General features: G+C 47.6%; 1 protein-coding gene across 7 annotated transcripts; it reads left to right on the top strand.

Moving 5' to 3' along the window:
• The first annotated feature begins 1,379 nt into the window (after window positions 1-1,379).
• On the top strand, window positions 1,380-27,318 carry PNPLA4 (patatin like domain 4, phospholipase and triacylglycerol lipase). Of its 7 annotated transcripts, none has more exons than XM_025857780.2 (7): window positions 1,380-1,459; window positions 2,318-2,520; window positions 6,099-6,193; window positions 6,361-6,496; window positions 17,080-17,145; window positions 26,189-26,341; window positions 27,076-27,317. In XM_025857780.2, exons 2-7 carry the CDS (start codon window positions 2,341-2,343, stop codon window positions 27,205-27,207), a joined length of 762 nt encoding a protein of 253 aa, XP_025713565.1. In that variant the 5' UTR covers window positions 1,380-1,459; window positions 2,318-2,340; the 3' UTR covers window positions 27,208-27,317. The 7 variants fall into 7 exon arrangements, with proteins under 7 accessions (XP_025713565.1, XP_025713564.1, XP_073758240.1 ...); XM_025857779.2 differs by having other exon boundaries at window positions 1,452-1,515; XM_073902139.1 differs by lacking the exon at window positions 1,380-1,459 and adding an exon at window positions 1,592-1,765.
• Window positions 27,319-27,393: the final 75 nt, after the last annotated feature.

The raw sequence follows: 27,393 nt of genomic DNA on the forward strand, positions 1-27,393 counted from the left end.
AGAAAAGAAAAAAGAAAAAAGAAAAGAAAAGAACAGAACCCACAAACGTCCCTACAGGGCAGTTAGACTAGTGTATATTCACGAGAGCGAGGAGGGGCGCGGTCTCTTCCTCCCCTTACGGAGCCGAACGTTCGAACCAGCTGCCTTCGGCGCCCGGGCGTCCTGGGGTCCCCGGGGCACAGCCGCTGAAGCGCAGGTGCCGCCCGCGGAGACGTGCCAGGCGAGCTCGCATCCCGTCTACGGGAAGCGTCCCGGAGGACGCTGCCGCGCGAGCACCGCAGCCCGCTCCGCGGCAGGTGCAGGGGCCAGCGGCAGGCCGTGCGCTTCCTTACCGCCTCGACGTGCACCTGCCCTTGCGCTCGCTGCGCTCTACCGGGGGGACAGCGCCACGGGCTGTGCCGCCAAACGGAGCAGGGGCCGTCTGCTCCCGGCGCACGGAGCTCGGGCCTCACGAGCGCGGGCACCGACTCGGGACGTTACCATCGCGCTTTGCGGAGAAGCCAGCTGAGCGGCTCAGAGAGGTTAGGCAAGCTGCGCAAGGTCACACAGCCTACGGGGCCGGCGCAGGCGGACGCCGCCCACACGGACAGGCCGGAGGTTTCCTACGCCCTTAGGGAAAAAGCGTTACCGAGGCGCAGAGGACGCTCCTAGGGGGTCTGGCCACACCCTAGCACGTGGGCCCCGCCCTCGGGGCCAGCTGGACCGCCCCTACGGTGGGGGGGAACCACTTCCGGAGACAGACGCCAGCGGGGACAAGCGCTTCCGGTGCACAGCGAAGGACGGTCGTTCAGGGTCAGCAAACTCGCAAGGGAGGGGCCGGCCCGCAGGTGGCGCTAAAACGCGCGGACGGACTAAAGCGCATGGCTACGGGTGAAAGACGGCAGGCCTCGAGACGAAAGTCTTGTCCCTTACCCGCGCCCGGGACAGCCGGCTCAAGCGTCCGCCTGTGCGCCGCCATGTTGAGTCCCGTGGTTTAAATAGGGCGGGCGGGGCCTAGCGGAGGCCTGCGTCGCCGTGATGACGTGGCAGCCCCGCGCGGGTACGCCCGTCCCGGCCCCTTTCGCGAGATCTTCCGGGGCAGGCCCTCCGCGAGCGTCGGCTCGCCCTGGTGGGCGGGGCCTCGTGGAGTGACGGCCCGGCCCCGCCTTCCGGTTAAAGGGGCCGTTCAACATGGCAGTGCCTCAGACCTGCGCTGCTAGGGCGGGGCGCCGGGCGGGGCGCCGGGCGGGCTCTGGTCCGTAGAGGCCGCTCCCAGGGCTGCGCGGGTCGGAGCCGCCCGCCGACGCACCCGGGGCTGCTCCGGCGGCGACCCCCGCCCCGCCGCCCGCAGGCCCGCCGCCCCCGAGGCCCCCCAGGCCCCCCAGGCCGATGCTGGCTCTGCGCGTCCCCACCGCCCTTCGGTCCGCAGAAGGTCCACCGTAACCGGGGCCGGCCGAGCCTCCTCGCGGACACCACGAAGGTCTCAGGCCCCTCAGCTCGAGGCCCGGGCGCTGTGCATCGTCTGAACGCGCAGGAGTGGGGGGGGAGGGGGGGGGGGAGTGGGGGAGGGGAGGGGGAGGGGCGTGGGGGAGGGGGAGGAGCCCCGCCCCGCCCCGCCCCCCGGGGGGGCCCGCAGGGGAGCCGCGCTCTGGCCGCGCGATGTCACCCGCGTGTTCACCGCGGGCCCCACGGGGGCTTCGGAGACACCGTTCTGCCGTAAAATCGAGCAGCACGAGCAGTCAGGGGTGCCTGGTTGAATAATGCCTCGTGGAATAGTGCAGTCATTGTGGGCATCCTTTTTTTTTTTTTTTTTTTTTTGTGTTTTGGGTTTTTTTTTTTTTTAACATAGATATGGATGCTTGCGATGCCAAGTGTGGGGCAAAGGAGGCAGGGACTTCCCTAGAAATGCAGTGATGCACTTGCAAAGAGCACGCGTGTCCTTTATTTGGAATGTGCTAGCTTCTAGCGATTTTACCTTCCGCGAAAGTAGCCGTCCTCCAAAAAGTGTAAAAAAGACCAGATGCCTTGCCAATTGTAATTTATTGATCTGTTCCTTGCCGGGTGACCAAATAGTAGATTGCAGTATCTGTGGGATGAATACATACGAAATTTAACTTTTTTAAAATTCATTCAATTTTACTAGGCCGAGGTGAGAGAGCTAAAAAAAAAAAAAAAAAAGTTTCCTTGAAACATTTGGGTATTTAATGAGACTTCCACTGACGATACTGTGTTGAGCACGGAGAATTCTATATTAAAACAAAGCCTTGTTACCACGAGGCACGAGGCAGCACTGCATGTGCCATAAACTCTACCAACTCAGCGCGTTTTTTGTTCTCAGCGTCGTTCAGTTCCGCAGCCGGAATGCGGCCCATCAACGTGTCGTTTGCGGCCTGCGGGTTTCTGGGCATGTACCACTTGGGGGCAGCATCTGCACTTTGTAGACACGGCAGAAAGCTCCTGAAGGATGTCAGGGCCTTTGCAGGCGCTTCTGCGGGATCCTTGGTGGCCACCGTCCTGCTAACAGCACCAGACAAGCTAGAGGTAATGACGTAGGAACGAGGCTGCGTTCCTTGTCCGAGCGGCCGACGTCAAGGCTGGCTCTACTAAATGAACGGCAGAGAGAGAGTCCTGTGCCTGGGCAACAGAAAAGGTTAAGAGTGTTCTTTCAAAATTTAATTATTATGGATATTTCTTCTTTATCTGATCATGAGAACACCAGCCCTGTTTTCAAGGCCTGGAACGTTGGGCATTAATGCTTTGTTTCCTCCCACTTACAAACAGGTGTGTAAAGGAAAATGACCAATAACTTCTATTAAGCGGAATGATACAGAGATTTTATTTGTTTTTCATTCTCACAGTTAAAAAAAAAACCGAATTCCAAGCAGTGCATCCAGAAGTAATGAAAATAAGCCTTCATTAGGTATTACATTTAATGCGATCTGTGTTGTAAAAATGTTTCTGCTTCGAGACAGCAATCACGCATTTGCCGACTGGGAGCACTGTCTCCTGTAGGTGCAGAACATCGTATTCATTCATTACTTACAGACTCTAGCGGCTTTGAACAACAACTGAATAATAATTAACACATTTGTGCCCAGGAATAAATTTAAGTCACATGTAAAATGTCAAGACTAGAAAATTTTAACATCCAGAGTCTTGTTCCCCTGATCTAGGATGAGCTGCTTGTGAGAGAGAAACTGCAGTTGAGGCCAGTCATAGGAGAATCCACTTAGGTTGTCTTCCCGTCTCTGTACGGTTGCTTTATTGGAAACTAGCGAAGGGATGCAGTGCTCTACAGGTCGCACAGAATGAGGACCTGAAGGCAGTGAACATAGATGTAAGGTGTGAACACTCCCCGCCCCCCCCCCAAGCTAGCAGAACCGTATGATTCGGATTGCAAGCTACTTTCTTTCCAGAACTCTTGAGGCCGGGGACACCCCGGGGGTTGTTTCCTCCTCCTCGGTGCCATGTTTCCTTTAGGTGGGGCACATCCTCAGCTTTGTGATGAAATAGACTTGGTTTCCAACCTTCAGATTTAGAAATGTATTAAGGGTGATTTAGAGGTAACGTGATTTGGAAATTCTGCCATAATACAGCCACTCATCTGAAATTCTGTGATGTTCAGACACGGACGGTTCCTCTGGATTTGAGACTTGATACCATACTTCAAGCCAGATTACCTGTTCTTGTACCTTTTTTCCAGTGAATCGGAGACCCTGTCGTATTGTCTAGTTGCGTTGGTATGACTGGGTGGGTTGTTGGGTTGGTAAAGAAGCAGGCCTCCTGGGTGCTCACATTGGAAGGTGCAGAATGATTCTCTGTGTTTACCCGGAGCATCCTCATTTCTCCTTTGTCAAAATAAATTTTCAGCCAGTTGATTTAAGGTTATTTTATTTCTTTTCTTTCTGGCATTTGAAATACACCACTTGTAGGATTGCTCTGAGTTTTTTACCAAACGAAACTGAGTTTTGTACTTATTCACTTCCGTGCGAGCTCAGCTCTTGTGGACAGTTCCTCGAGCTTTGTGGTGTTGTGACAAATAGGTGAGTAATTAATCTAGTTCTGAGCCTGTGCACATAAGAGGAGCACCTGATGCCGGGTGTCTTCTAGGCGGCAGGCAAATTTAGACGTCCATACGTAAGAGCTCAGTGCTGCAAAGCGTTTTCTCAGCCCATAATTTGCAAGGCACAGTGTTCGATATAGTGGGGAACACAAAGATGAGTAAGTCCATCACTTAGTAAGTTTCCAGTCTGGTCAGGGGAGTGTGTGTGTGTGTGTGTGTGTGTGTGTGTGTGTGTGTGTGTGTCTGTGTCTGTGTGTCTCAGTAAAATTAATACAAGAAAGTAGGTTAAGTGGGCAGTCTGGCCTAGTAAAAGGGGCACACAGTTTGGGGACTATCCCTTGCAGCAGCTTCCCGACAGCAGGCCTGTGTCCACTCACTGCCTACAAACCACCACCTCACAAACACAAATCTGGTTGTCTTACCCCCCCCACACACACACACACACCTTCCCCTCCCACCCCCAGGGCTGTGTTTTGGCTTAGGACGGGATCCACGTTTCTTGGCATGCCTCCAAAGACCGCTGTGACTTGGTTCTCCATTGGCTCACCGCTGACGATTTTCAGCTCAGTGCCCCTTGCGGGCTCGTGCTCCCAGCTGTGCCTCTGCCAGTCTTCCTCCTCTACCCCTATGTCCTGTCCAGCTCCTGCTCACGTTTTAGGTCTCACCCTCGACGTCTCGTTGGAGGGGAGCCTTGGTTGAGGCCCACTGTATAATTCTTTTGTTGCTGCTACAGTAAACGACCGTAAACTTAGTGGCTTAAAACAACACACGTGTATTGTCTTAGATTCCTGGCAGTCATAATTCTGGAAAGGTCTCACTGGACTAAACTCAGATTGTCAGCAAGGCCGTGCTCCCTCTGGAGGCTCCGGAGGACAGTCTGTTTCCTTGCCTTTTACAGTTTCTGGAGGCAGCCTGCATTCCTGGGCTCAGGGCCCCTCCCTCCGCCTTTAAGCCTTAAGCACAGCATCTTCCAATCTCCTTCTCTAACTCTGACCCTCCTCTTTCACGTACAGGGATCCTCATGATGACCCTGGACTCGCCCAGATAATCCAGGATAACCTCCCCATCTCAAAATCTTTAACTTATTCACATCTGCAAAATCCCTTCTGTCCTGTAAGGAAACACAGAGTCCAGAGACTAACATGTAGCCATCTGTGGGGGTAGGAGGCTTGATTCTGCTTACCGCACCTTCCTGGTGCTGTCGGATGTATGCACTGAGGCAGCCCTAGGTCTCATGAGGGCAGGGGCTCTTTGTGTCTCAGTCCACCTGAATCCCAGTGCCTAAGACCCGGTATAGGTTGCGTCATGCATGAATTAATAAAGGAGAGATAGACCTGGGTTAAGATCCTGACTCTGGAGGAGTTTTGATAGCTACTGGGAAAGCTGTTTAATCTTCCCAAGCCTCAGTTTTCTTACTTGTCAAGTGGGGTATTATGCTCACCTTGCAGGGTTATGTGAGGCTGAGCTAACAGAAGCTGCATCCGTGAATCCCAGTACATTAGACGCCCACCCTCCTCCCCACTCGGAGACTACCAATGCCCAAGACTGATCTCCAAAGACAAACAGCAGTCGTCACGACTCCTATCTTGGTCATTGGTACTGCCACCAGTAATCAGTACTGTTGCAATCGGACTGTTTCCGGGGTCACGCGATTGGGATGGGAGGGGAGGTCAGCCGTGCTGGAGAAATGTGTAGAAGAATGTGCTAAATGAGGATCAGAATTGAGTCTTCAAGGATTTCCCAGATGTGGGCAAAGCCATTTGAGGTGGTCGAAAAAGAAAAGGGAAAAAAAGACTGGATTTGGGAGGACGCATAGCTTGCCTGGGGACTGAGAACGGTGGGTGAAGACCCGGTCTGGGGGGTGCGGGGGATCTGCTTAGCTCTGAAGGTTAGGGGCACCAGAGGCTGAGGGTTGGGTTTATAAGAGCTAGGGTCCAGGTGCCTTGTGTGATGGCCGCAGGATTCTGGAAAAAGAAGGAATTTCTTTTTCTTTCTTTCTTTCTTTTTTTTTTTTTTTATACAAATCATAGGTTCACCTATTCATTTTCTTTTCAAGGAATGTAATGAATTTACCTACAAGTTTGCCGAAGAAATCCGAAGGCAGTCTTTTGGGGCAGTAACACCCGGCTATGATTTCATGGCCCGATTGAGGTATATCCATGTATATAGAACATTTCCCCCAAAGCATGTGAAGACAGAGTGTTGAGGACACTCTGTATAAACTCTGGCATGCTCAGCGCGGTGTGCTCTCCTCTCAAATACTGACAAGGCGCTCAATAATTCAAGGTGAATAATGCGGGTCACTTTTTCTCCTTCAGAAGCGGAATGGAGCTGATTCTCCCTCCCAACGCTCATGAGTTGGCCCACAACCGACTGCACGTATCTATCACCAGCACCAACACCAGAGAAAATTACCTGGTCTCCAGTTTTCCCTCCAGGGAGGACCTCTTTAAGGTAACACAGCCGCATCTCATGTTTGAGGAATTCAGCAAGGACTTAGTTACTTCTCCCCAGGCGATGAGCATCACCACGTTCTTTAGGTCCAGGGTTTCCTGTGATGCCCGACAGGCGATGAGTGCTGGGTCGATGATGTGTTTGATGAACGAGTTAACCAGTGTCCCTCAGAAGCCACCTCGGAGGCTCCAGAGACCTCCCGTTACTGGTTCCGTGTTTTTCTCATGATGGTCGGCATGCCCGCGAGCGCCTGGGAGGCAAGGTCGCCCATGCAGCTGGGTAGCATCGCGGTACTAAGTTCCTTGAGTGACGTAGCTGGTATCTCCCAGTTCACGTAAGACTTCGTACGTGTGTTGTCTCATTGAGTCCTCCGCAGCCTTCCGTGAAGCAAGGGGGACAGGTGGGATTACTGCCCGTTTATTGCTTTCTTTATTTTGAAGAGAAGGAACGGGTGGAGAGATTTTTACATGATGTGCTCAAAGGTCATACCGACTGCCTGTGGGAACGCATTCTGGACCCTGGGTCTCTTGACTTTCCAGTCCGGTGTTCCATTTCACCCGCCCATTTTGTTTTCGTGCTTTCCTAGCCAGACACACTTGAAAGTTGCTCAGTGGTGAATTTATTATCTCTGGGAAATACTTTGGCTAGACTTGCAGATAACAGTGTGCTTGCTAAGGTAATACATCAAATGTTTGTAAGTGGGAGAGCGTGCGCTTTTCTTACAAAAGCCGGGCAGTTTTTTTCTCTGTTTTCCCTTTGGTGGGAATCACGGCCAGCCTCAGATAATACGGAGAATGCGTGTGTGGACACAGCAGTGGGCGAGGGATTGACAGTAAGTCATGAAAGTTCTGCCTGAGTTACATGATAAATGCATTGATTTTTACTATCGAGTCCAACGGTTGGAGTTTTACTGTGCGAATGATATAATTTGAAATACCTAATGAAATGTTGAACTGACAGGGAAAATTACTTTGTGACTTAATAGATTAGAATATTTTTACTTGGTGTGCTGACTACGCCAGTCTTACACTTGTAGATTAATAGTCTTTCCATGTTGGAAAAAGACATTTTTCTGTAATCTGCTGGAGACTTGCCGACTCCGCAGGGAGGAGCTGGTCAGCCCAGGCCTGAGTTGCCCCCACCTGCCAGTGTCGGCACAGGTACGGGGGGGCTGTCAGTGTGCCGGAAGGCCTCTCCGGCCTGGCCCGGCGGCAGGAGGCCGGTCACTGTGTCACAAAGCAGGAGGCGTTCGATCCAGTTGTTACCTGCTCATCGCGACCGTCCTCGGCTCCTCTCTCGACAGCGGCAGACCGCCTGGCGTTTCCCGTAACCCCTCCTCACTTACCCATCACTGTTCACGTACTCCGTAGTTCACGGCTTTACCTCGTTAGTGTTAATCGTCGGTCTGTCTTCACCAGAGCGTAAGCTCCAAGCGGGCAGGGGTTGCTCTGATCCGTCCACTGTGATAGTCCCCACACCTGGCACAGTACCAGCTCCGTCAATATGGCGTCAGCCAGGCAGCAGGAATGGATACATAGATGAACTAAGGTGGCATCAGCGACAAGGGCCTCACTGAGAACAAAACAAAAGAAGGGGCGCCTGGGTGACTTGGTCGGTTGAGCATCTGACTCTTATTTTTTTTTTTTTTTTAAGATTTTATTTGAGAGAGGCAGAGAAGCAGGCGGAGGGAGAGGGAGAAGCAGACTCTCAGCTGAGCGGGGAGCCCGATGCGAGGCTCCATCCCAGGACCCTGAGATCAGGACCCGAGCCGAAGGCAGACACCTAACCCACTGAGCCACCCAGGAGCCCGGAGCATCCAACTCTTGATCATGGCTCGGGTCTTGATGTCAGGGTTGTGAGTTCAGGCCCCACATTGGGTTCCACGCTGGGTGTGCAGCCTACCTTAAAAAAAGAAGAAGAAGAAGAACAAAGCGTCTGGATCCCACATGTTGAGTGATCTTTACAAAATAAGTGAGCTGGTCAGTGGCCCAGCTGGGACTACCACCCAGATGTCCCAGCGTTCTGCTTGATGACATCACATGCTGGATAAAATGATCCCCCTCTCAATTCCTTTTATTGTGGCAGTGTGCGTGGCTGAATAATGGCCTCCAAAGATGTCCACACCCTAATCTCCCAGCACCTGTGGATATGTCCTCTCCCATGGCCAAAAGGATTTTGTAGATGGAATCGAGGTAAGGACCTTGAAATGGAGAGATGACCCCGGATAATCTGGGTGGATCCAAACTAAATCTGTAAGTCCTTAAAAATGGAGATCTTCCCTGGATGCCATGCACCGTTGCTAGTTCTGAGCTCTCGTGCTGGTGGAGCACAGAGCCCTCTGACAGCCAGCAAGGCAAAGGGGACTTCAGTCCTCCCGCCGGTAAAAGTGAATCCTGCCAGTATCTGAACGAGCAGGAAACATGCTCCCCTACAGCCTCCCAGAAGGAATGCGGCCCTACCCACACCTTGGTTTTAGCTTCACGAGAGATTCTGATCTCTAGACTGCATGGTAAAAGATCTGTTTGTTATTTTAAGCCTCTGAGTTTGTAGTAATTTGTTACAGTGCGATAGCAAACTATTGCAGTAAGTAAACATGATTTTTTTTTTTCAGTTTCCTTTGTTTTGGATAATAACTATTCAGAGAATTGCTGTAATTACTTGAGTTCATTGAACAGAAGAGAAATAGTTGACACAGATGTGTAATATCTTGTAAGGAGAATAATTGAATAATTAACATTTATCCTAGGTTACACAAGAAGCATTTTAAATATTTAGCAGAATGCTCTAACCTTTTTCAGAGCTAAAAATAGGAAGGGTGGACAGTTCCTTGATGGCAGATAGTGGCTGAAATCCATGCCTGGAATACTCAAGAAGCCTTTAGTTTAGCAATAAGATGGGGTGGAGACTACAGGAGAAGGGGAGAAGAAAAGGCATATGGAGAGGAAAGAAAGCAAACTTCCTCGTGGGTGGGGACATCATCCGCTTCTGCGCTCTGAGTAACAGAGAGGCCCGTGGTAGAAGGCCCTGGGAAGAGCCACGCGGCAGGATGGCCGTTCTGACCGCCTGGTGCAGTGGGGAGGGAGAGGAGGAAGCCGCCTGCCCGCCCTTCCACTCCCCTCCCTCACGGGGAGACGGGAGGGCCTCCCAAAGCCAAGCAGGGAAGCAGCCCCTTGAGTGTGCACGCTTGAGTCTCCTGGGAGCTTTGCATACCTGCACACCAACACACAGCCTTGGGTTTCCTTCCCAGTGTTCGGAAATTCTGGAGGCGAGAGGGACAGACACAGACACAGACAGACCAAGACTAAAACCAGAGGTAGGGGATGTCAAGTATCAACTGGTAGCTAGTGAAGGAATCTGGGAGTACTAAATCCTAGGGATTTCAACCACCACGTTGCATTTTAAACCCATTTTATCATTAACTTGTTTATTCCCTCTCTAACTAGTGTTTTTATTTTATTTTATTTATCTATTTATTTTTTTAATGCTGGGCTCTTTATTATCCACCAGCTGACTGCCACATTTAATCACAGACAGGGCGTCTACGTATGTTAAAGCGTGCGTGTGTGTATGTGTATGTGTGTCAAGTCCTTTGTGTGTGTGCATGCATGTGCTCTCTTGGAGTACTGCATGTTTTATGTGCATCCGTCAGTGTGCCTATGTAGGTCTGTCATTTCCTGACAGTGTCCTCCAGGGCTAATTTTGTGTGAGCCTCAGTTTTTCCAACTGTGAAATGGACGTAATGAGTCAATCTGTGTTACCGTGGAGAACAATGAATAAAGCAAGTAAAAGTGTGTTTCAGCAGGAAGGCGCTGTATGCATGTTGACAGTATTCAGTGACAGCCAGTATGCAGCAAATGGTAAACAAATCAGGTACTAAGCCACAGACGTTACTGGTCAGCATGCCTGTGTGAGTCAGTCGTGAAATCTCAAGTGTCACAGCTTCCTTTCTGTGGAGGAGGGTTCACACACAAGTAGTTCTTTTGCACAAGTACTTCTTTCCCCCCTTACTTACCCTCTGTGTCCGTGAACAGTGTGGTAACCTACATCTACAATATCTCAGGAAATGGATTACTACCTGGTTTTGCCACGTTTTGGCATAGGATTTTGCATCTCTTTACCACTGGCTTTCTTTCATAAATTTGCTTTTGTGTGAGGCCTCCTACTTAAATTGTATTAACTTCGCTTTTAGTTGCATGAAAGATTATGCTTTCATTGAATATCTGCAATGACAGCCGAATATTTTCTAAGAACCTGTGTTGACCAATTATATGGTCCAAAGAGTCCCTTCCTTTTTTTTTTCTTCCAAGATTTTATTTATTTATTTGAGAGAGAGAGAGAGACAGAGATAGCAAGAGAGAACATGGGCGGGGGAGGAGAGGGAGAAGCAGGCTCCCCAGTGAGCAGGGAGCCCGACATGGGGCTCCATCCCAGGGCCCTGGCATCATGACCTGAGCCGAAGGCAGACGCTTCACCAGCTGAGCCACTCAGGCGCTCCCGAAGATTCCCTTTTTTTAGGATCGGGTTTCCATACTATTCTGAATTTTACGTGCGCAGTGATTTAACTCAGCGCCATGGTCTGAATGTCTCAGCGCCCCCGCACGGATTCATACAGTGAATGCCGAACCCCTGACGGGATAGGATCAGGAGGTGGGCCTTTGGGAGATGAAGAGGTCATGAAGGTAAACCCCTCGCAAATGGGGTGAGCGCTCTGATAAAACAGACCCCGACAGCTAGCTCAGTCTTTCTGCCTTGTGAGGACATGGTGAGAAGCAGGCTCTCGGCAGGCACTGAATATGCTAGCCCCGCGACCTTGGATGTCCCAGCCGCTCGAAATGTGAGAAATCAGGTTCTGTTGTTTAGAAGCCATGAGTCTGTGGTATTTTGCTGTAGCATCCCAAATGGACTAAGACTGTCCTTACTGCAAAGAGTGGCAGTGTCTTCGGAACAGAACTGGAAGGTGTGGGCCGACAGTCATCCGATGAGGATGTTGTCAGCCATCGAAAGAGAAGCCAGGACTACTGTCCAAGACAGTGGAAGTATCATACGACCCCCGAGGCATTGCAGAGATCCTCAGGGCTGCCCCTCTCCTGAGAAGCCCAGAGTACAAGGGCGACTTGTAGACACACCCTCGCCTCTCACTGGACAGTCCTCCCCCGCTCGGAGCCATGGGGGTGGAGATCCCAGGCAAGAGGAAAGCTCTGGGGAGCCTCTGTCAGGACTCTCAGAGGTGGGGCCCCACCCCTGCCCAGCAGAGCTTCAGGGGCAGGACCCTGCCACCAAGGGCCTGCAGGACGGGACATCCGCCAAGGAGGATTATCCTCAGGCCTTGAGGTCTAATGGAGTTTGCCCCCCTTGCGTTTCAGACTTGCTCTGAATGTGTTACCTCCGTTTGCTTTCCTGTTTCTCCCGTTTGGAATGGGAATGTCTATCCTGTGCCTTCTCACCACATGTTTTAGAAGCACGTAACGTCATGATCTCGCACGTTCACAGCTGGAGAGCAGATTGCCTCAGGATGAAGGGTACCTCGAGTCTCACCCGTAGTTGATTGAGGTATTTCGGTGAGACTTGGAACTTTAAACTCTGAGTTGATGCGAGAACAAGTTAAGACTTTTTTTGGCTGTTGGGAGGGATTGAATGTATTTTGCAAGAAGGACATGAATTTGGGGGAGCCAGGGGTGGAATGCTATGGTTTGAATGTTTCTGTCGCCAAGATTGGGGTTGAACCTAATGCTCCTGAGATGGTATGAGCAGGTGGGGCCTTTGGGAGGTGATGAGGTTATGAGGGCAGAATACTCATGGAGGGGAAGAGTGCCCTTACCAAAAGACCCCAGACAGCACTCTTGCCCCTTGGCCACAAGAAGATGGGAAGGGGGCGGGGGGGGGCTCTCACCGCACACCAGATCTGCTGGTGCCATGCTCTTGGGCTCTGCAGTCCCCAGAACTGTGATAAGTGTCTGTTGTTGGTAAGTCACCCAGTGTATGTAGAGTATTTTGTTTTAACAGCCTGAATAAGACTAAGATCCTCAGGGTTGGTGGCGGTGTTCCCCCCCCGCCACCGCCATTCTCTGTATACCACTACAAGTCAGACATGTGGTTTGTCTTCAGATATTATTTTGTCCAGACTTTACTTGTGCCAAGTCCTCCCCTGCTCCCCACTAGTGACTCAGACGGGATAAGGAGACACGTGTAATGTGTGCTACCGTACAAGTAGGAATGACCGCCACACGGAGGATCCCTTTATAGAGTTAGACCAGAGCCCCAAGAGGCCTCCTCCTGCAAATGCCTGAGTTTTTGTTCTCCTCAACCAGAGAGATTCATTTTGGATGCCACACTCTTTTTGGAGGGGGGGGTGAGTTGAGGGGCAGATGAAAATGTTCCCTTGGAGGATGAAGTCCACTGATCATTTATGGCGGTGGCTCGGTTGTTTTCAACAGATCAACACCAGATTGAGACCCCATTTTGCAAAGGCAGATGGTCCTTTGGTAATGGAAGAGCCTAGTGCTGCTTGTGTTCGGTGGGGTATGGTTGGCGTTGTTGGCACAACTTCTCAGTGCCTTGGTTTCGTTGTGAGTTGGAATCCACACTGAGCCACCTACCCCACAAACTGCTACAGAGATCACGTGCACGGAAGCGCTTCGTCAGGTCCTCTTGAGTACCCTGCCCCCCCCCCGCTCAGGGGCCCTTGCTCTCCTGACTTTTCCCGTGTCCCGTGGGTCTGTGGCAAGTCCTTTACTTGCGAGCCCCTTTACACATTGTTCCCTGAAGCCTGGGCTGTTTTTCTTCCCAAGGAAATGTGCCATCAAGAAATCCAAGCACAGGGGCACCGGGGTGGCTCAGATGGTTAGGCGTCTGCCTTCGGCTCGGGTCGTGATCCCAGGGTCCTGGGATCGAGTCCCGCATCGGGCTCCCTGCTCAGCGGGGAGCCTGCTTCTCCCTCTGCTTCTCTCTCTCTCTCTCTCTCTCATGAATAAATAAAATCTTTAAAAAAAAAAAAGGAATCCAAGCACATTTTAATAGGAGTCTCCCGCAAAGTGTGATTAGGGAGGCAAATCCTTTGTTTGTAAGAAACTCGTATGTCACTTGCACAGCTGAGCAGAAACGAATTTGAAATTAACCATGCCGTGGAGCGGTGGTGTGGGCCCCTTGTCTGAATTAGCACCAGTCAGTGAGTTCTTCATGTTTAAGAAAACTGAGGGACACGTGTGGTCTGAGCTGGTCTTTTGACCCAAGTGAATGCTCGTTGATCCTTATTCCCAGGAAGGCTTTCGTGCAGAACCACGTCCCTCTTGGCAAGAACAACCCTGTCTCCGTGGCTAGGATGTCCTAGATTTCTGCACACATAGCGGGAATGCTCTTGTCGCGAGATCTTCTCACATTTAGCCTCCTGAAGGTGAAATAAGGCCTGCATTTAAGATTGGTCATTATCTTGGGAAGACTGGGGAAGATAAATTTGAATCTGTCTTTGAATTTCAACTACACCAGCAGGTTCTGAATAAACAGCCAGATCCTCATTAAACTCCACAGCAAACTTTAGGCATAAATGGAACTTGCTGGGAATTTATTCTCTAAGGAAGCCAGGCCACATAACTTTCTAAACACCCCTTTCCTATGAAATGTGAAATGAAAAGAGCTAGTCGGGACGTGTATTGAATATGCACTTGGCAATGTTGGTACAGTTGCTGCAGGAAGTTACTAACTTTTATTTTCATCATTGTATATTTAGTAAGAATGAGACAGAAAACCAATCAGTGTTTGAACCTACGTCCGTTGCTTAAAGTGCTGGGCCCTGTGATGGGCCATGAATGGCAAGACCCCAATTTCTGCATATCAGTGTTTGTCAACCATGGCGCCCCTGATATTTGGGGTCCCTGCTTCTCTGTGGTTGGTGCATCCTGTGAACTATAGCATGTCTGGAAGGATCTCTGGGTTCTACCCACTAGATGCCAGTAGTATCCCCCCCGCCCACACACACACACACACACACACACACACACACACACAGTTGTGACACACAGTACTGCCTCCAGACATCGCTAAACAAAGACACCCCCTCCCCTTGCTGAGAACCTCTGCTCTCCCCGTATTGAGATTTAACCGGTGAGAAGAATCTCACTGGGAAAACAACGCGGCAAGACACAGCAGAAGGACACGTTTAGGCCTACCATCTTATCAAGTGGCCTGAGAATGTCAGTGTTTGTGTCTTTCCTTAGGAAACCCTCATGCTTGCAATAAAATGGCAGTAAGCAGACCTAGAATAAGAAAAGCCACTTTGTTCTTAACTGTGGAAGCTAATTTTCCCACTAAAGTTAGTTGGATATACAAATCAGCAGCACATAGAAAGAGAACGTGAGGTATGACAGAATAAATACACTGATTTAGAGGAGTGGCAGGTATTTTCCCTTTGGATGAGCTCTTCCTATCAGTGAGGAGGATTCGTACTGTTCTTTTCTGTAGGAAAGTAATTGAATGGTATTTTTCAACCAAACACCCGCAAAAGAGTTCCAAGCAATGACTTGTGAACTTCACATTATGCTCTGACACGGGAGGGGGGGGAACACATAATCCTGACTCTAGTGGTAGTGATTTTTTTTTTTTTTGGTAGGGCAGATGTAATTGTGCAGCACATTGAAATAGATCGTTATATTTACAGAGTGTCTTTGGTTCTTTAAAGAGCGTTAAGTACTGCAATTTCACAATATGTGTGCCATCCACAAACTGTTCCCGTTTCTGCTACTGTGCATTTTGCCAGATAACTTCATTAAATAGCCACCGTGCACCTGCAAAACATACCTAGAGTCTGAAATAGTGACAAATCTCCTGTGAGATTGCCATTGCACTTTGGTCTGATGCCCTGCTGCCGGCATCTGGCAATTCTTAACACCTGTATTTTCACTTTGCACGGGACACACAAATTATGTAGCTGGTCCTGGCACCGAGCACCAGCCTGGGACAACAGAGAGGCGTGACACGTGTCATTCCCTTCCCTTGTTCCTGCTGGAGTCCTGGCATTGTGCTACAATGCCACTGCATTTGCTACCACACAAATCGGACGCCGCAGATGCTTCTGGGCCCCCTGTCGGGAGCCCGGTGCTGTGACAGCAGCTACAATCAGGACCTCTCCCTCTGTCCTCGACATGCCCCCGACAACGTGGGAGACTCCGCGTTCCTCCCACCGTTCAGACGGTGGGGAAGCGCCAGAGGGTCTTCATTGCTACCACGGAGAAGGAGACATATAATAACAGGCACCTGTCGAGTATCAGCCCTGAGAAGGACTGACTGACCGTGCAGGAGATACAGACCCTTGCCCTTCAGCAGCTTTGGGCAGTGAGGAGCCAGGAGGCATGTTTAGGGGAGGAGAGCCTGTGCCCACTGCTACGGACAGGAGGGGCACGTAACTGGGTTCCAGCTGCGTCAGGTGACAACCCAGAGAGGACTTTTCCTATAGAAAGTGCATTTTGCTGGTGACCGGATCGATTATTCATTCACAGTTCAGAATAAATTGGCCTTTGAGAGCTAACCTCAGAAAGCATACCTATAATATCGCTTCTTTGGGGGAAATGCCCTCTGAGTTCTAAATAATTCTACATAGGTGATTTACAAATCAGTTTTAGGGCCATAATCCATTTCTGAATAATATATGCCCCCCGCCCCCGCCATCTCATGAAATCTTTCACCATAAACAGCCACAGCGTCTTTGCTTTACTAGTTGAAAGATTACAGCTTAAATATTCAGTATCTACTGCGGTGTCTTTCCAAACAGAACAGTAGTGATTTGGAAACTATACTGGAAAATAAAACATGTACATGTCAGAAAGGTTCCCAATGCCCGGCTTCTTCCGTTGGAAGAAATGGCATTTTTTAAATGGCAATCTTTTTTGACTTTTTCAAAGGAAGATAAAGGATAATTGGTGTCCCTGCCTGCCACTGTCTCATTATGTATCCAGACCGTGTTGCTAACGCATGAAATGTGTTGCCATCCTTAGCAACATCCCGGTGACAAAGTACAACACCCCCAAGCTGCAGGCTAGTCTCCCCTGTAATAGCCGGAGGGGTTCGCTCCTCTGAAAAATAAGAGTGCAACTTTATTTTCATTTTTATTTTTTAAAGAAAACTCTACCGGCACCGTGGGGCTCATGACCCCAAGATCAAGAGTCACAGGCTCTACGGACGGAGCCAGCCAGGCGCCACAAGGGTGCAACTTCAGTATGATTTTTACAGTATATGATAGAGCGTTGTAAATAATTTATGAGCACATAGTCAAGAATTTAGCCTTACCTGGAGTTGAATGTTGTAATGACTTGGCTGTCTACAATTAAAATCCCGATTTTACTCAGGTGAGGTCAGCGGAGACACAGAACATTGAATTGTACGTGACTCTTCAAGGTCTTCTCAGATATTAGAAGTGTTATTTTCTATTTAACTGTGTCCTGTGCGCCCTTGACATAGATGGAACTCATTTCACATTTTATAGTAAATGTTGTTATTTTTTGAAAAATTTCACATTTTATGGTGAACGTATCAAATCTGTTGAACGCATGCTAATGCCCAGGTTTATGAGCTGTTTCTTTATTTTATTCATCTAGGTTCTGCTGGCCAGCAGCTTCGTGCCCATTTATGCAGGACTGAAACCAGTGGAATACAAAGGGCAGGTAACGGTCTCATAACTGATGAATTATCCGTAATTCCTGTAGGACTATGTTTCCATTAAAGGATCCAGTTTTATAATTATTCTTCTGGTTCCAAATCAGTTTATAGGATTTTTTTTTTTAATAAGTAGTTTTGTTTGTAACAGGAAAAAAAAAATCAAGTGCAGGGGCCTTGGCACCTTACTGTCAAGATCTCGAGATTCAGAATGACTGCGATGCTCCTTTTTTCCTCTGATTAAAAACTTCATCCCTTTTGTTTAAAAAAAGAGTGAAAGACTTCAAAAAATAATAAAGTCCTATTTACAGCTCCTTCTATAAGCGGACCTGTGCTGTCAGGTGGGAAAAGGCATCAGGGCGCCACACCCCCCGCCCCGCCCAACCAAAGCTGGAGCCCTCCCCTCCAGCCCCCACACAGGGGCCCCTTACCGGGGAGCGAGGCCCTCTTCTCCCAGGCCCTTCACTTACCCGAGTGTTTGTCAGACCGTCTGCATTCCAGGAGAGCTCTCTCCACTTCGGGCCGGCACTCAAGGCAGGAGACAGGTTCTGGGAGAGAAAGTTAGAGGGGAGCGTCCCCCTGCAGTCTGCTCTCAGCCAGCGCTGTGGGGAGGTATTTGATTTACGTATTTATTTATCGTAAAGATTTTATTTATTTGAGGGAGGGAGAGAGAGAGAGTGCGTGCAGGCGTGTGTGCAAACACGAGAGGGGAGGGGCAGAAGGAGAAGCAGACTCCCTGCTGTGGGGCTCGATCCCAGGACCCTGAGATCATGACCTGAGCCGAAGGCAGACGCTTCAGCGACTGAGCCATCCGGGCGCCTCTACGGGAAGGTATTTTAGCCAGCTCCTTTGTGCATTCTGCACCATGGTTGCATTAAATGTTCATCATCCTACCCTCCACAGTTCCTCCATACACACACACACACACACACACACACACACACACACTTTATAATCAAATACACTATCTACTTGACACATACCAGAGATACAGATTTTATAATCAAATACAGTATCGTTTTTACACATACCAGAGATATGGATTTGTAATCAAGTACAGTATCATTTTAAAACACATGAGACATAAGTATTTATAATCAAATACACTATCTATTTGACACATACCAGAAATATGCATTTTATAATCAAATGCACTATCTACTTAACAGATAACAGAGATCTGTATTTATAATCAAATACAGCATCTATTTAACACATACTAAAGATACATATTGTATAAGCGAACACGGTATCTTTTTATAAGATTTTATTTATTTTTGCGTGCGAGAGAGAGAGTGAGCCTGTACGAGCAGGGGGAGGGACAGAGGGAGAAGAGCCTGCATGAGCAGGGGGAGGGACAGAGGGAGAAGAGCCTGCATGAGCAGGGGGAGAGACAGAGGGAGAAGCAAACTCCCCACCGAGCAGGGAGCATGATGCAGGACTCGATCCCAGGACCCCGGGATCATGACCTGAGCCGAAGGCAGACGCTTAACGACTGAGCCACCCAGGCGCCTCTCGAATACAGTATCTATTTAACACCCAAGATCAGGCACATATTCATGGATGGATAAATGCCGCTTATTTTATTTGTTTCATATATACATAATATGTATTTATTCTTAAGTGGGTACATGAAAAATGTTTGCTGTCTTTCACTCATGCCTTCACTTCCTCAGTTTGGGGGCCCAGCATGCGTGATACCTGTACACGAGGAATGCGTTTTTACAAATCTCTTACCTAATATGATTGGGAACCTGTCTGACCTCGTGGTTTTCTTTCTTTGAGCTTTCCTGGCCTTTCCAATCCTTCGCTTCCTGTACAATCCTGGGCCCAGAGTGGTCTGCCCCAGGATGGCTATCGGAAGGGGCAGACAAGGAGGGCAAGGGGCAGACAGGTAACTGGGAAGGCCGTATAGGTGCTAAGATGCAGAGCCCAAGAGGGACCGTTATTCGGACTTAAACTCTATTGATTAGCCATATGCATACAGCACATACAGAAGGCTAAAACCCTCTTTGTGACTGGTTAGAAACAAAATGTACATTTTTTTTTTTTAGAGCAACATAAAATGATTTAAACATCAGCTGATGGGAAGCAGGGTTTTTTCCCTCCTATCATTGATACTGTCTCTCAGAGCTGATAGGCATTTAGTTCCCAAGGAGTGTGAGCTATGTTGTCACCTAAAATTTTATTTGAAAGATATTGTGCTTTACATAATTAAAGTAAGTTAAGAATCTTTTCCCTCTTATTATAGGAATAAAAATTAATATTTATTTTTAGCTGTAAATTTTGAATACAGATGCTATCAAAGTCAACTCCATCTTCGGAACATTGACTTTATAATGATCTGAAATGTAATGATTTTACTTCAGAGCTTGAATTTGTAATATACAGTGATAGAGATGGCCAAATGGGAAACAATGGTGAGGGGTTTTAGAAATTATAGATCACGAAAGGGGGGCTCAGGGGCCCGGAGTCATCCGAATTGCCAATCTGATCAATGACTAAGAGGTGACTGAGCAGGGAGGACGTAGATACAGCATGTGACCGTGAGGAGGTAGGAACTTCGGAAAGGGAGAATATGGGCTCAAGGGGAGAGGAGAGCCGAGTCCCAGAGCCCAGGCAGTCCTAAGACTACGCTGAACACTTCCCTGTTGAAGTACTGGTAAGAGTCTCACGGAACAGGTGCAGGTGGGAGAGGCTCCTAGTTTTCTTGCACCGTGAACTTTGCTTTCCTTCCTAACAACAGAGTCAGAGCTGTGAGCTGGACCTGGGGCAGGGTGCTTAAAAGGCCGCATTTCCCAACTGCCCTTGTAGCTTGGTGTGGCTATACATTTAAGCGCTGGCCAGAGAGAGAAGCTGAATTACAGTGGGACTTACCTTTGTTTACTTCCTGCTGCCCAGAACTTAGTTGTGATGACTGGAACTGTAGCAGCTACTGTGCATCGTGAGGTCAGACGTCACAGCCTGGAGATGGCCACAGAGTGAGAGCTGGAAAGACCTGAGCCCTCAATGATTTGGGGAGGGCACCCCTGCCTTTTCTTTTTCCCAGAAAAAAGGAAGTAGAACTTGTGCTGTGACTGTTTGCTGTCAGCTGCAACAGAAGGGATTACTACCTGGTGTTTTACAGACGAGGATGTGCAGATGCAGAGGTGTTCAGTTACTTCACTCAGGGCACCTAGCTCGTCAGGGGGCAGCTTTCCCGGAAGGATCTCCAATGTTTGTGTCTCTGCCGTGCCTCTTGCCTCGCTTTGCTTAGTGCGTTCCTTAAAAAAAAAAAAAAAAAAAAATAGATCTCCCTCGGTTTATTTCCCTCCATCGCCATTCCAAATTGTTGGGTTTGTGGCCCAACGACTAGCAGTGGCTAAAAAGGTCAGCCGTTCTCAGCTGGGTTTCCCATCATATGACTGAGCACTTGGACATGAATGTGTGCACACAGCGACAGCTCAACAGCCCGAAATGCAGCCCCTGAGTTGTGAGAAGGACGGAGACCAGCACTGAGGCCCCTGACCTTGGGCAGGAGGACACGGTCTTGCTGATTACCCGTGTCTGTGAAGTAGACACATGATAACTACTTAATTTTAATGCCTCCTGAAAGCATTCGGTTTTCCTTGGTGGTTTACTGACGTCCACAAAGAGGAGACTGCACGCACCCATGGACGCACAGAGCCCTCGGAGCCCGTGTCCGTTGATGCAGACCCCAAACTACATGGCCCTGTCGCTCTGTGCTCATCACGGCCTCTCCGTCAGCCTGATAGCCTCCTACAGGGGCTTAGAGGGTTTCCAGGCCAAGTTATTTTCCAGAATCGTTCCATTTTCAGGGAAATGCAAACTGTGCTTTAAATGCAGTGTTTTGCTGTGGGTGTGAGCTTCTCCTAGGATTTAAATTACAGAAAAATTCCTATAACGTTTCCATGGAACTCGGGTCTTGACTGGTGTGTTTGCTGTGCGGGTTTCCCTGAAGTGACGGAGGCTGTGCCAGCAGTGGGGGCAAAGGGAAGGGAGGGTGACTTGCACTTGGGCCTTCGGAGCTGTGGGACGCGGAGCCGTGCCTGTGTGGCGGAGGCCAAGAAGGGCCACGCGCACCTTGCTCCTGCCACTCCCGAGCAACGGACACTCCCCCTCGTTCCACATCTGCTAGAACCCACGTATCGAACATACTGGATTTTATTTTTATTTGTGGACCGAATATGTTTATTTTTAAAATCAATTATTAGCCACTTGAAAGTATCATTCCTTTGCAACACTGAAGATTAATTTGACAAACAGTGTATTTCCTTCCCAACCTGTTTACCAGCTGTACGAAATGGAATGACCTCTATTTCCTTTAACCTAATTTTTTTTTTTTTAAAAGTTCTTGTAGCTTTTACTGGCTTCATCTTATAAGACCATTTTTAATACCCTGTTTACGGTAGATAGTCATGTACAGCTGAAGACGTGAATGAAAGAATGCAAACATATTGAAGGTCAGACTTGTATTTTTTACTAATGAATTTTCTATCCATATGTATGGCCTCTGAACATGCATACGATCAGGCTACGTTTTCACGGGTTCTTGCCATCAGTTTGGAACAAAAATGAGCATTTTCAAGAGGAGCTCTTAACTAACAAGTCGTTTTGTTTTTTTAAGAGATGGCATTATCATTGGCAAATGACCAAAATGTCCGAATAACAGAGTAAGATCATCTCTAGAGCTGATATATGCAGATGACAAGAAAAGCTGCAGGATTTTTTTTTTTTTTTTTGGTCTGAATTAGAATTCAGGTAATATTTTGACGGTTATATAGAGGAAATTTAACATTGACTTACTCTGGTCTATTGAGCGTTTTGCATGGGTTATGGATTATTAATTCTTTCATTATTGATATATTTGTGGGAACGCGAACTGTGGAATACTCTGTTACTATGTATTTGTGTACAATCATTACTACAGACCTTAGGCTTCTATTTCTTCACGATTTAGACGTTTCACACGGATATGTGGCTCAGTCCCATCAGAGCAAAAGCCTGGCAACCAGCTCGATTTGGCTGGATGGAAATCTGCTTATCAATTCACGGTTAATCTGAAAGAGAAAAATTCACGGTTAATCTGAAAGAGAAGATCTAATTTTTCAGCAGCATTCTAAAATGCTTTGCAGTGTCTGTTGGAAAAGACACATTAGTCTTCCAGGGAATATTTTTGACATAACGCTCAGCGTTTTCTCAAACTTGAGTGTCATCATTTTTAAATCAATAATTAGAAACTCCAAAATTAAGACAACAATGTACCAATACTCTTTGGTAGAAGTGAAAGAGTAGCAGGGTTGTTCGACCTCTCCTTGAATTTTTTATTTATTTTAAGCTGTGTCCCTTGTATTGAGGAAAGCTCATCTACCCCTCCTCCCCTCCTGTGTTTCTTCACTTCAAATGGGAGATTCTGACCTATGTCGTGGGGAGTGCATGTCTCCTCTTTCTGTCTCTCCTCTCTCTATTTTGAGAATCAAGGACCAAGAACGTTCTGTTGGACATAACTATTTTTCCTCTGTTTCATACGAGATAAGACATGCTTGCAAATACAAAGTGATTCTTCAGGCCGTATTTACTGCCCCTGGCCCCGCCTGCCCCCCTCTCCCCGCAGGAAACAGTTCTGATCCACCTGGATGTTCTCCAGTGTGTGAGAAGGAAGAATCCAAGTGAGAAGACCAGCGGCACCCCCTCTGCTTGCATACGCGTTGGCAGATAATTTCCGAAAAGCACCCAGTAAGATGGCGTGGTGGGACATCCAGTCTGTGTTGACGCAGGTATACTCAAGTTTGCTGTTGTAGTGGAAAAGCGGCACGGCTACACGCCAATAAAACTTCACTGGCAGGAGCAGGTGGTGGGCCGCACGCTGCTAACCTGTAACCTAGACACCGAGGAACCCCGCAAGGCTCAGTTTCCTTTTCTGGAAAATGAGAAAATTGACTATACTAGCATGACCCTCCTATCTGCTGGCATTTTCGCAGAGATTAAACTAAGTAACACGGGAGAGGTTGTTTCATAAACCACTAGGTCCTTTGCCGTGGTACCTATAATAATTATAGCTTTCAACATCTCATTCACTCTCCTGACAAAGTATTCTGTATTCACTTCTTTCTGAACAAAACACCTGAAGACAGTTCAGCCCTGCATCAAGTCTTTCTCATGAACATACGTATCTCCGTGTCCACCATGAATCCAGGCACACATCGGATGCCCTGAGGTGCTTGCAGGATGAATTCACAGGCCCTTATAGTAGAGATTACTTGCTTAGGTTTTTCTTTAAGAAGCTTTCCCCCTTTAGTTCTGTAACAAGAATTGCCTGAATTCATAAACCTCGGGGCATGTTCTTCATACGTTCCCAGAGCACATCAGTGGGTGAGGCAAAATTTGACAAGTCCTGATATGTGCCTAACCTGGCTGTTTAGGTGTGACAGTTACCACTGTGCCTTTAGAAGTGATACGAAACCATCACGGGAAGAACCAGCACAGTTTGGATTTCTCCCCGAAGAAGATTCTGGAATCACAGAAGCTCATGGCGGTAGTTAGCAGCTTCCACAATGCTGCCCACAAGGTGGGAAGGAGGAGATGACTTGCAGAAATCTGTAGCAAACAGCCAGAGAATTCATGGACAGCATCATTTAAAATGCAGACTTTTAAACTAGAGCACGCTAGCTACAAAATATTTCCACTTTCAATTTGGGGATGAGGAACGTTTACTGCCGTTACTGTTGTTTCCGGAGATTTTGCTAAAATCAGCATGCCTGCGTGAATATGTGGTTTTTGGGAATGATACAGCTCCTGAGAGCGTAAATCAGGAGTCCGACGCACTGCACTTGGAGTATCTGAGCTGCTGTCGAGTTATGGTTAATAGAGGAGCTGGTAATGGCGCAAATTTAATCAAGTCATTTGCTAAGCGATACGTTTTCCACCATCATTTATCCAATCAGAACAAGCTAACAAGAGTGAAGAAAATTTGGAGAAGGCATTTTCAGTTGCCGGAAATGGCAGTCATTCACCCTGTGGTAAATTAGAACACTGCAATGCGATGAGCCAGATTGCCCTTCTTTCTCTTAAGTTGACGGCGTCAGATGAGCTCATAGGACGCACGGTACATATTTTTAATTTCCCTTGATGAAAACTACACAGATTTTTACATCACTGGTGATAAAGTCTTTTGAGAATATGAATGATAATTTTGAAAGGTTTTCTTTCTTTTTTTTTTTTCCCTCTCTAGGTATTACCATATTCCAGAAATCCGTATCCATGCCCAAAGCAATGAGAAAAACAAAACAAAACAAAACAAAAGGAAGCTCTGGGACAAAGGAGGCACGGAAGTAGATATCGGGAGGCCTTCTCCGTGCAAATCTCCCTTATTTTAAACGGTCCATATAAGCATGTACATACACAAACACATGGGAACATGGGTGTGTCAAACACACACAAACACATATGAATATGTGTGTATACAATACATAGAATGTTATTACATGATAATGTGTGTTATGTTCTTTTAAAGAGAATGACAATATGCAAATTATGCAGATCGGTTTTATTATAATCCAGTCTACTTCTGTTTTCTCCAACACCAAAGTGCAACCCCGCAAATTTTCAACACACTTTCACTTTTCATGTATTTACTTTTATTCCCTTTTGGGGGGTGGTGGGGAGGGAGTTACAACGGCCAAAGCCATTGTAAACAGTGCGGGACTGATCATTCAGTCACTAGCTTTAGCAATAAAAATGAGTAAAAAAGACATAAAAAAAAAAAAGAAAGAAGAAACACACCTTAGAACAAAATGAACGTATGTTTTAACCCAGTCCAGGGCATTTTATACAAACCAGTTTCTCCCTCCTCCCCCTGTCTTTGTGCTGAACAGAACAGTTTTGGTTTCCCTACATTGCATTTCAAATGTTCAGGGGAAACTTAGCGTCACAGAATTCTCCACTGAAGATTGTTTTGTGAGGGGTTCTCACACATTATCGGACCGTGTTTTTTCTCTGTCAACTGAAGGATATTTCCAATCCCAGATACAGCTTGGAGAATTTGTACTTCGGTGCTGTGTGTGTCTGGGTGTTTGTGGTTAGAGCTGACGATGTCAATAGTGTCTGTTCAAAGAGGCTTGAGACTCTTGCTTTTGAAATGAATAGCATAAGGATGATTACCTTCCTGTTTCTTTAGTTGTCGTTTTTCAGCACACAATTGTGCAGGAGCCTCTAGAAGGTTTTCTTAACCTGCTGTGTCCATCTGTCTCCTTTGGGTATTGGGTCTGAAAACAGAACCTCTTCCGAGTTCAGTGGGTTTTTTTTTGTTTGTTTGTTTTTTGTTTTTTTTAATATAGTACTTCCCATTCTTTGTGGCTTTAAAACCTCATGTCTTAAACACAGGTGCCGCTCTGGAAATAGAAGGATTTCGGGTTGTTTGGCTTACTTTTACATTTCCTACAGAAAATGCCACCTTCTAGTTCTCGTAATAAAAATGGAAATGTCCTGTGACGGTGGATGGTTTACTCAGTATCGACAGTAAACGTGGCTTTCCACTTTGATTTAATGATGAGCCCCAAACTTATTACATGTCTTCTTGCGTATGCACTGTTGTCATAAACATTTAGGTACATTTTATGTGTAATAATCTAGTTAAAGCTTTTAAACACCTGCAGAGGGGGCGCCTGGGGGGCTCAGGCAGTGAAGTATTTGCCTTGGGCTCACGTCATGATCCCAGCGTCCTGGGATCGAGTCCCGCATCGGGCTCCCTGCTTCTCCCTCTGCCTCCCTCTCTCTGTCTCTCATGAATAAATAAATAAAATCTTAAAAAAAACAAACAACTGGAGAAGCTTCCTGATTCTGGGAGGCGCTCATTATATGGGCAAATGGTATGTGTACAAAGGTTTGTACAAAACTCACCAATCTGATTGGCGATGATAAATAGTCATTTAAGAGCATTGCCAGGGCACGGATTCTATCAGAAGGAAAGAGTCCTGTTGAAAAGTCTGTGCTCATCGTCCTGTGGGAGGTGTGTCGTTGACATGTGCTGACAAGCGGTGTTTCTTTCCACAGAAGTGGGTAGATGGAGGCCTCACGAACAGCCTTCCCATCCTGCCCGTGGGCCGGACGGTGACGATCTCACCCTTCAGTGGACGACTGGACATCTCCCCACAGGACAAAGGGCAGCTGGATCTCTACGTCAGTATCGCCAATCAGGACATAACGGTGAGTCAGAGGTTCCGTTACAGTTGAAGATCATCGCCTAAAAACTGCCAGAACTTTGGAAGCCCGTTGACAGTTTTATATACAAATGGCATCTTGTCAGTCGTACGTTTTTTTTACTAGTTTACAACACATGTCATGCACATGGGCCTGGGGGTGCCCATACGCTGTGAGGGCACAAGCCTTTCACTGTCCATTATCTGTTTGGGAGAAGTTCGCTTTTGTCTTCACTCCTTCAGGACACGGAACGTATGGCAGGTTTTCAGTGCAACTTTAAGTCGGATCATTTATTTGTTTAAAAAAAATGGTGATCATTAAAGATGGCAAAATATGGGAGAAAAACTTAGGGGCTCAACTGAATAAGTTACATAAAATACGGACTCCCTGACATCTACTCCCTGTGGTCGTCAACAGGAGGTGATGTTACAGATGGAGACGTGTGTGGTTGTCACATCTGGGGGTGCTACGAGCATCCAGTACGTAGGGGTGAGGGACGCTGCTCAGCATCCTGCGATGCACCACACAGCCCCCTCAACAAACGAGTATCTGGCCCCAGACGTCCACAGTCCCGAGGCTGAGAAACCCTCAGCTCGTCTATGGCTGAAGTTAAACCTTTAAAGTTCGATTTTCTCACACTGATTTTTTAAAATCACGATCTGTGTCTATGATAAGAAATCTTAGGTTACGTTTGCCTGTACTGCAAGGTCCTATAGCTTCAATTTGTTCTTCTGTTCTAGTTGTCCGTGGCAAACTTGGTGAGGCTTAACCAAGCCCTTTTCCCTCCAAGCAAGAGTAAGATGGAATCCCTCTATCAACATGGGTTTGATGACACCATTAAGTTTTTACTCAAAGAAAATTGGTTTGAATAGAATGCTTACAAGTTGATAATGTAAAACAGACTTCGTACTTTTTTTTTTTCATTTCTGCCCACATAGTTGTTGATGGAGGTTTCTAATTAAATCATTTAAAAAAAAAAAAAACCTATCGGGATTCTCTATTACTAGTTTTTGTAATATTTGTGATTATTTTTACTGTGCAAGGAAATGAGAGGTGTT

The sequence above is a fragment of the Callorhinus ursinus genome, unplaced genomic scaffold, assembly GCF_003265705.2.
Source record: "Callorhinus ursinus isolate GAN/ISIS: 27379988/994484 unplaced genomic scaffold, GSC_fseal_2.0 scaffold16, whole genome shotgun sequence".
In the NCBI taxonomy this organism is placed as follows: Eukaryota; Metazoa; Chordata; class Mammalia; order Carnivora; family Otariidae; genus Callorhinus; species Callorhinus ursinus.

Excerpts from the sequence above, each read along its gene's own strand:
- PNPLA4 (XM_025857780.2), top strand. The coding sequence starts at position 2,341 with ATGCGGCCCATCAACGTGTCGTTTGCGGCCTGCGGGTTTCTGGGCATG. Across the intron at positions 2,521-6,098 it reads CAGCACCAGACAAGCTAGAG|GAATGTAATGAATTTACCTA; the intron begins GTAATGACGTAG and ends TTTCTTTTCAAG. Across the intron at positions 26,342-27,075 it reads TCGCCAATCAGGACATAACG|TTGTCCGTGGCAAACTTGGT; the intron begins GTGAGTCAGAGG and ends CTTCTGTTCTAG.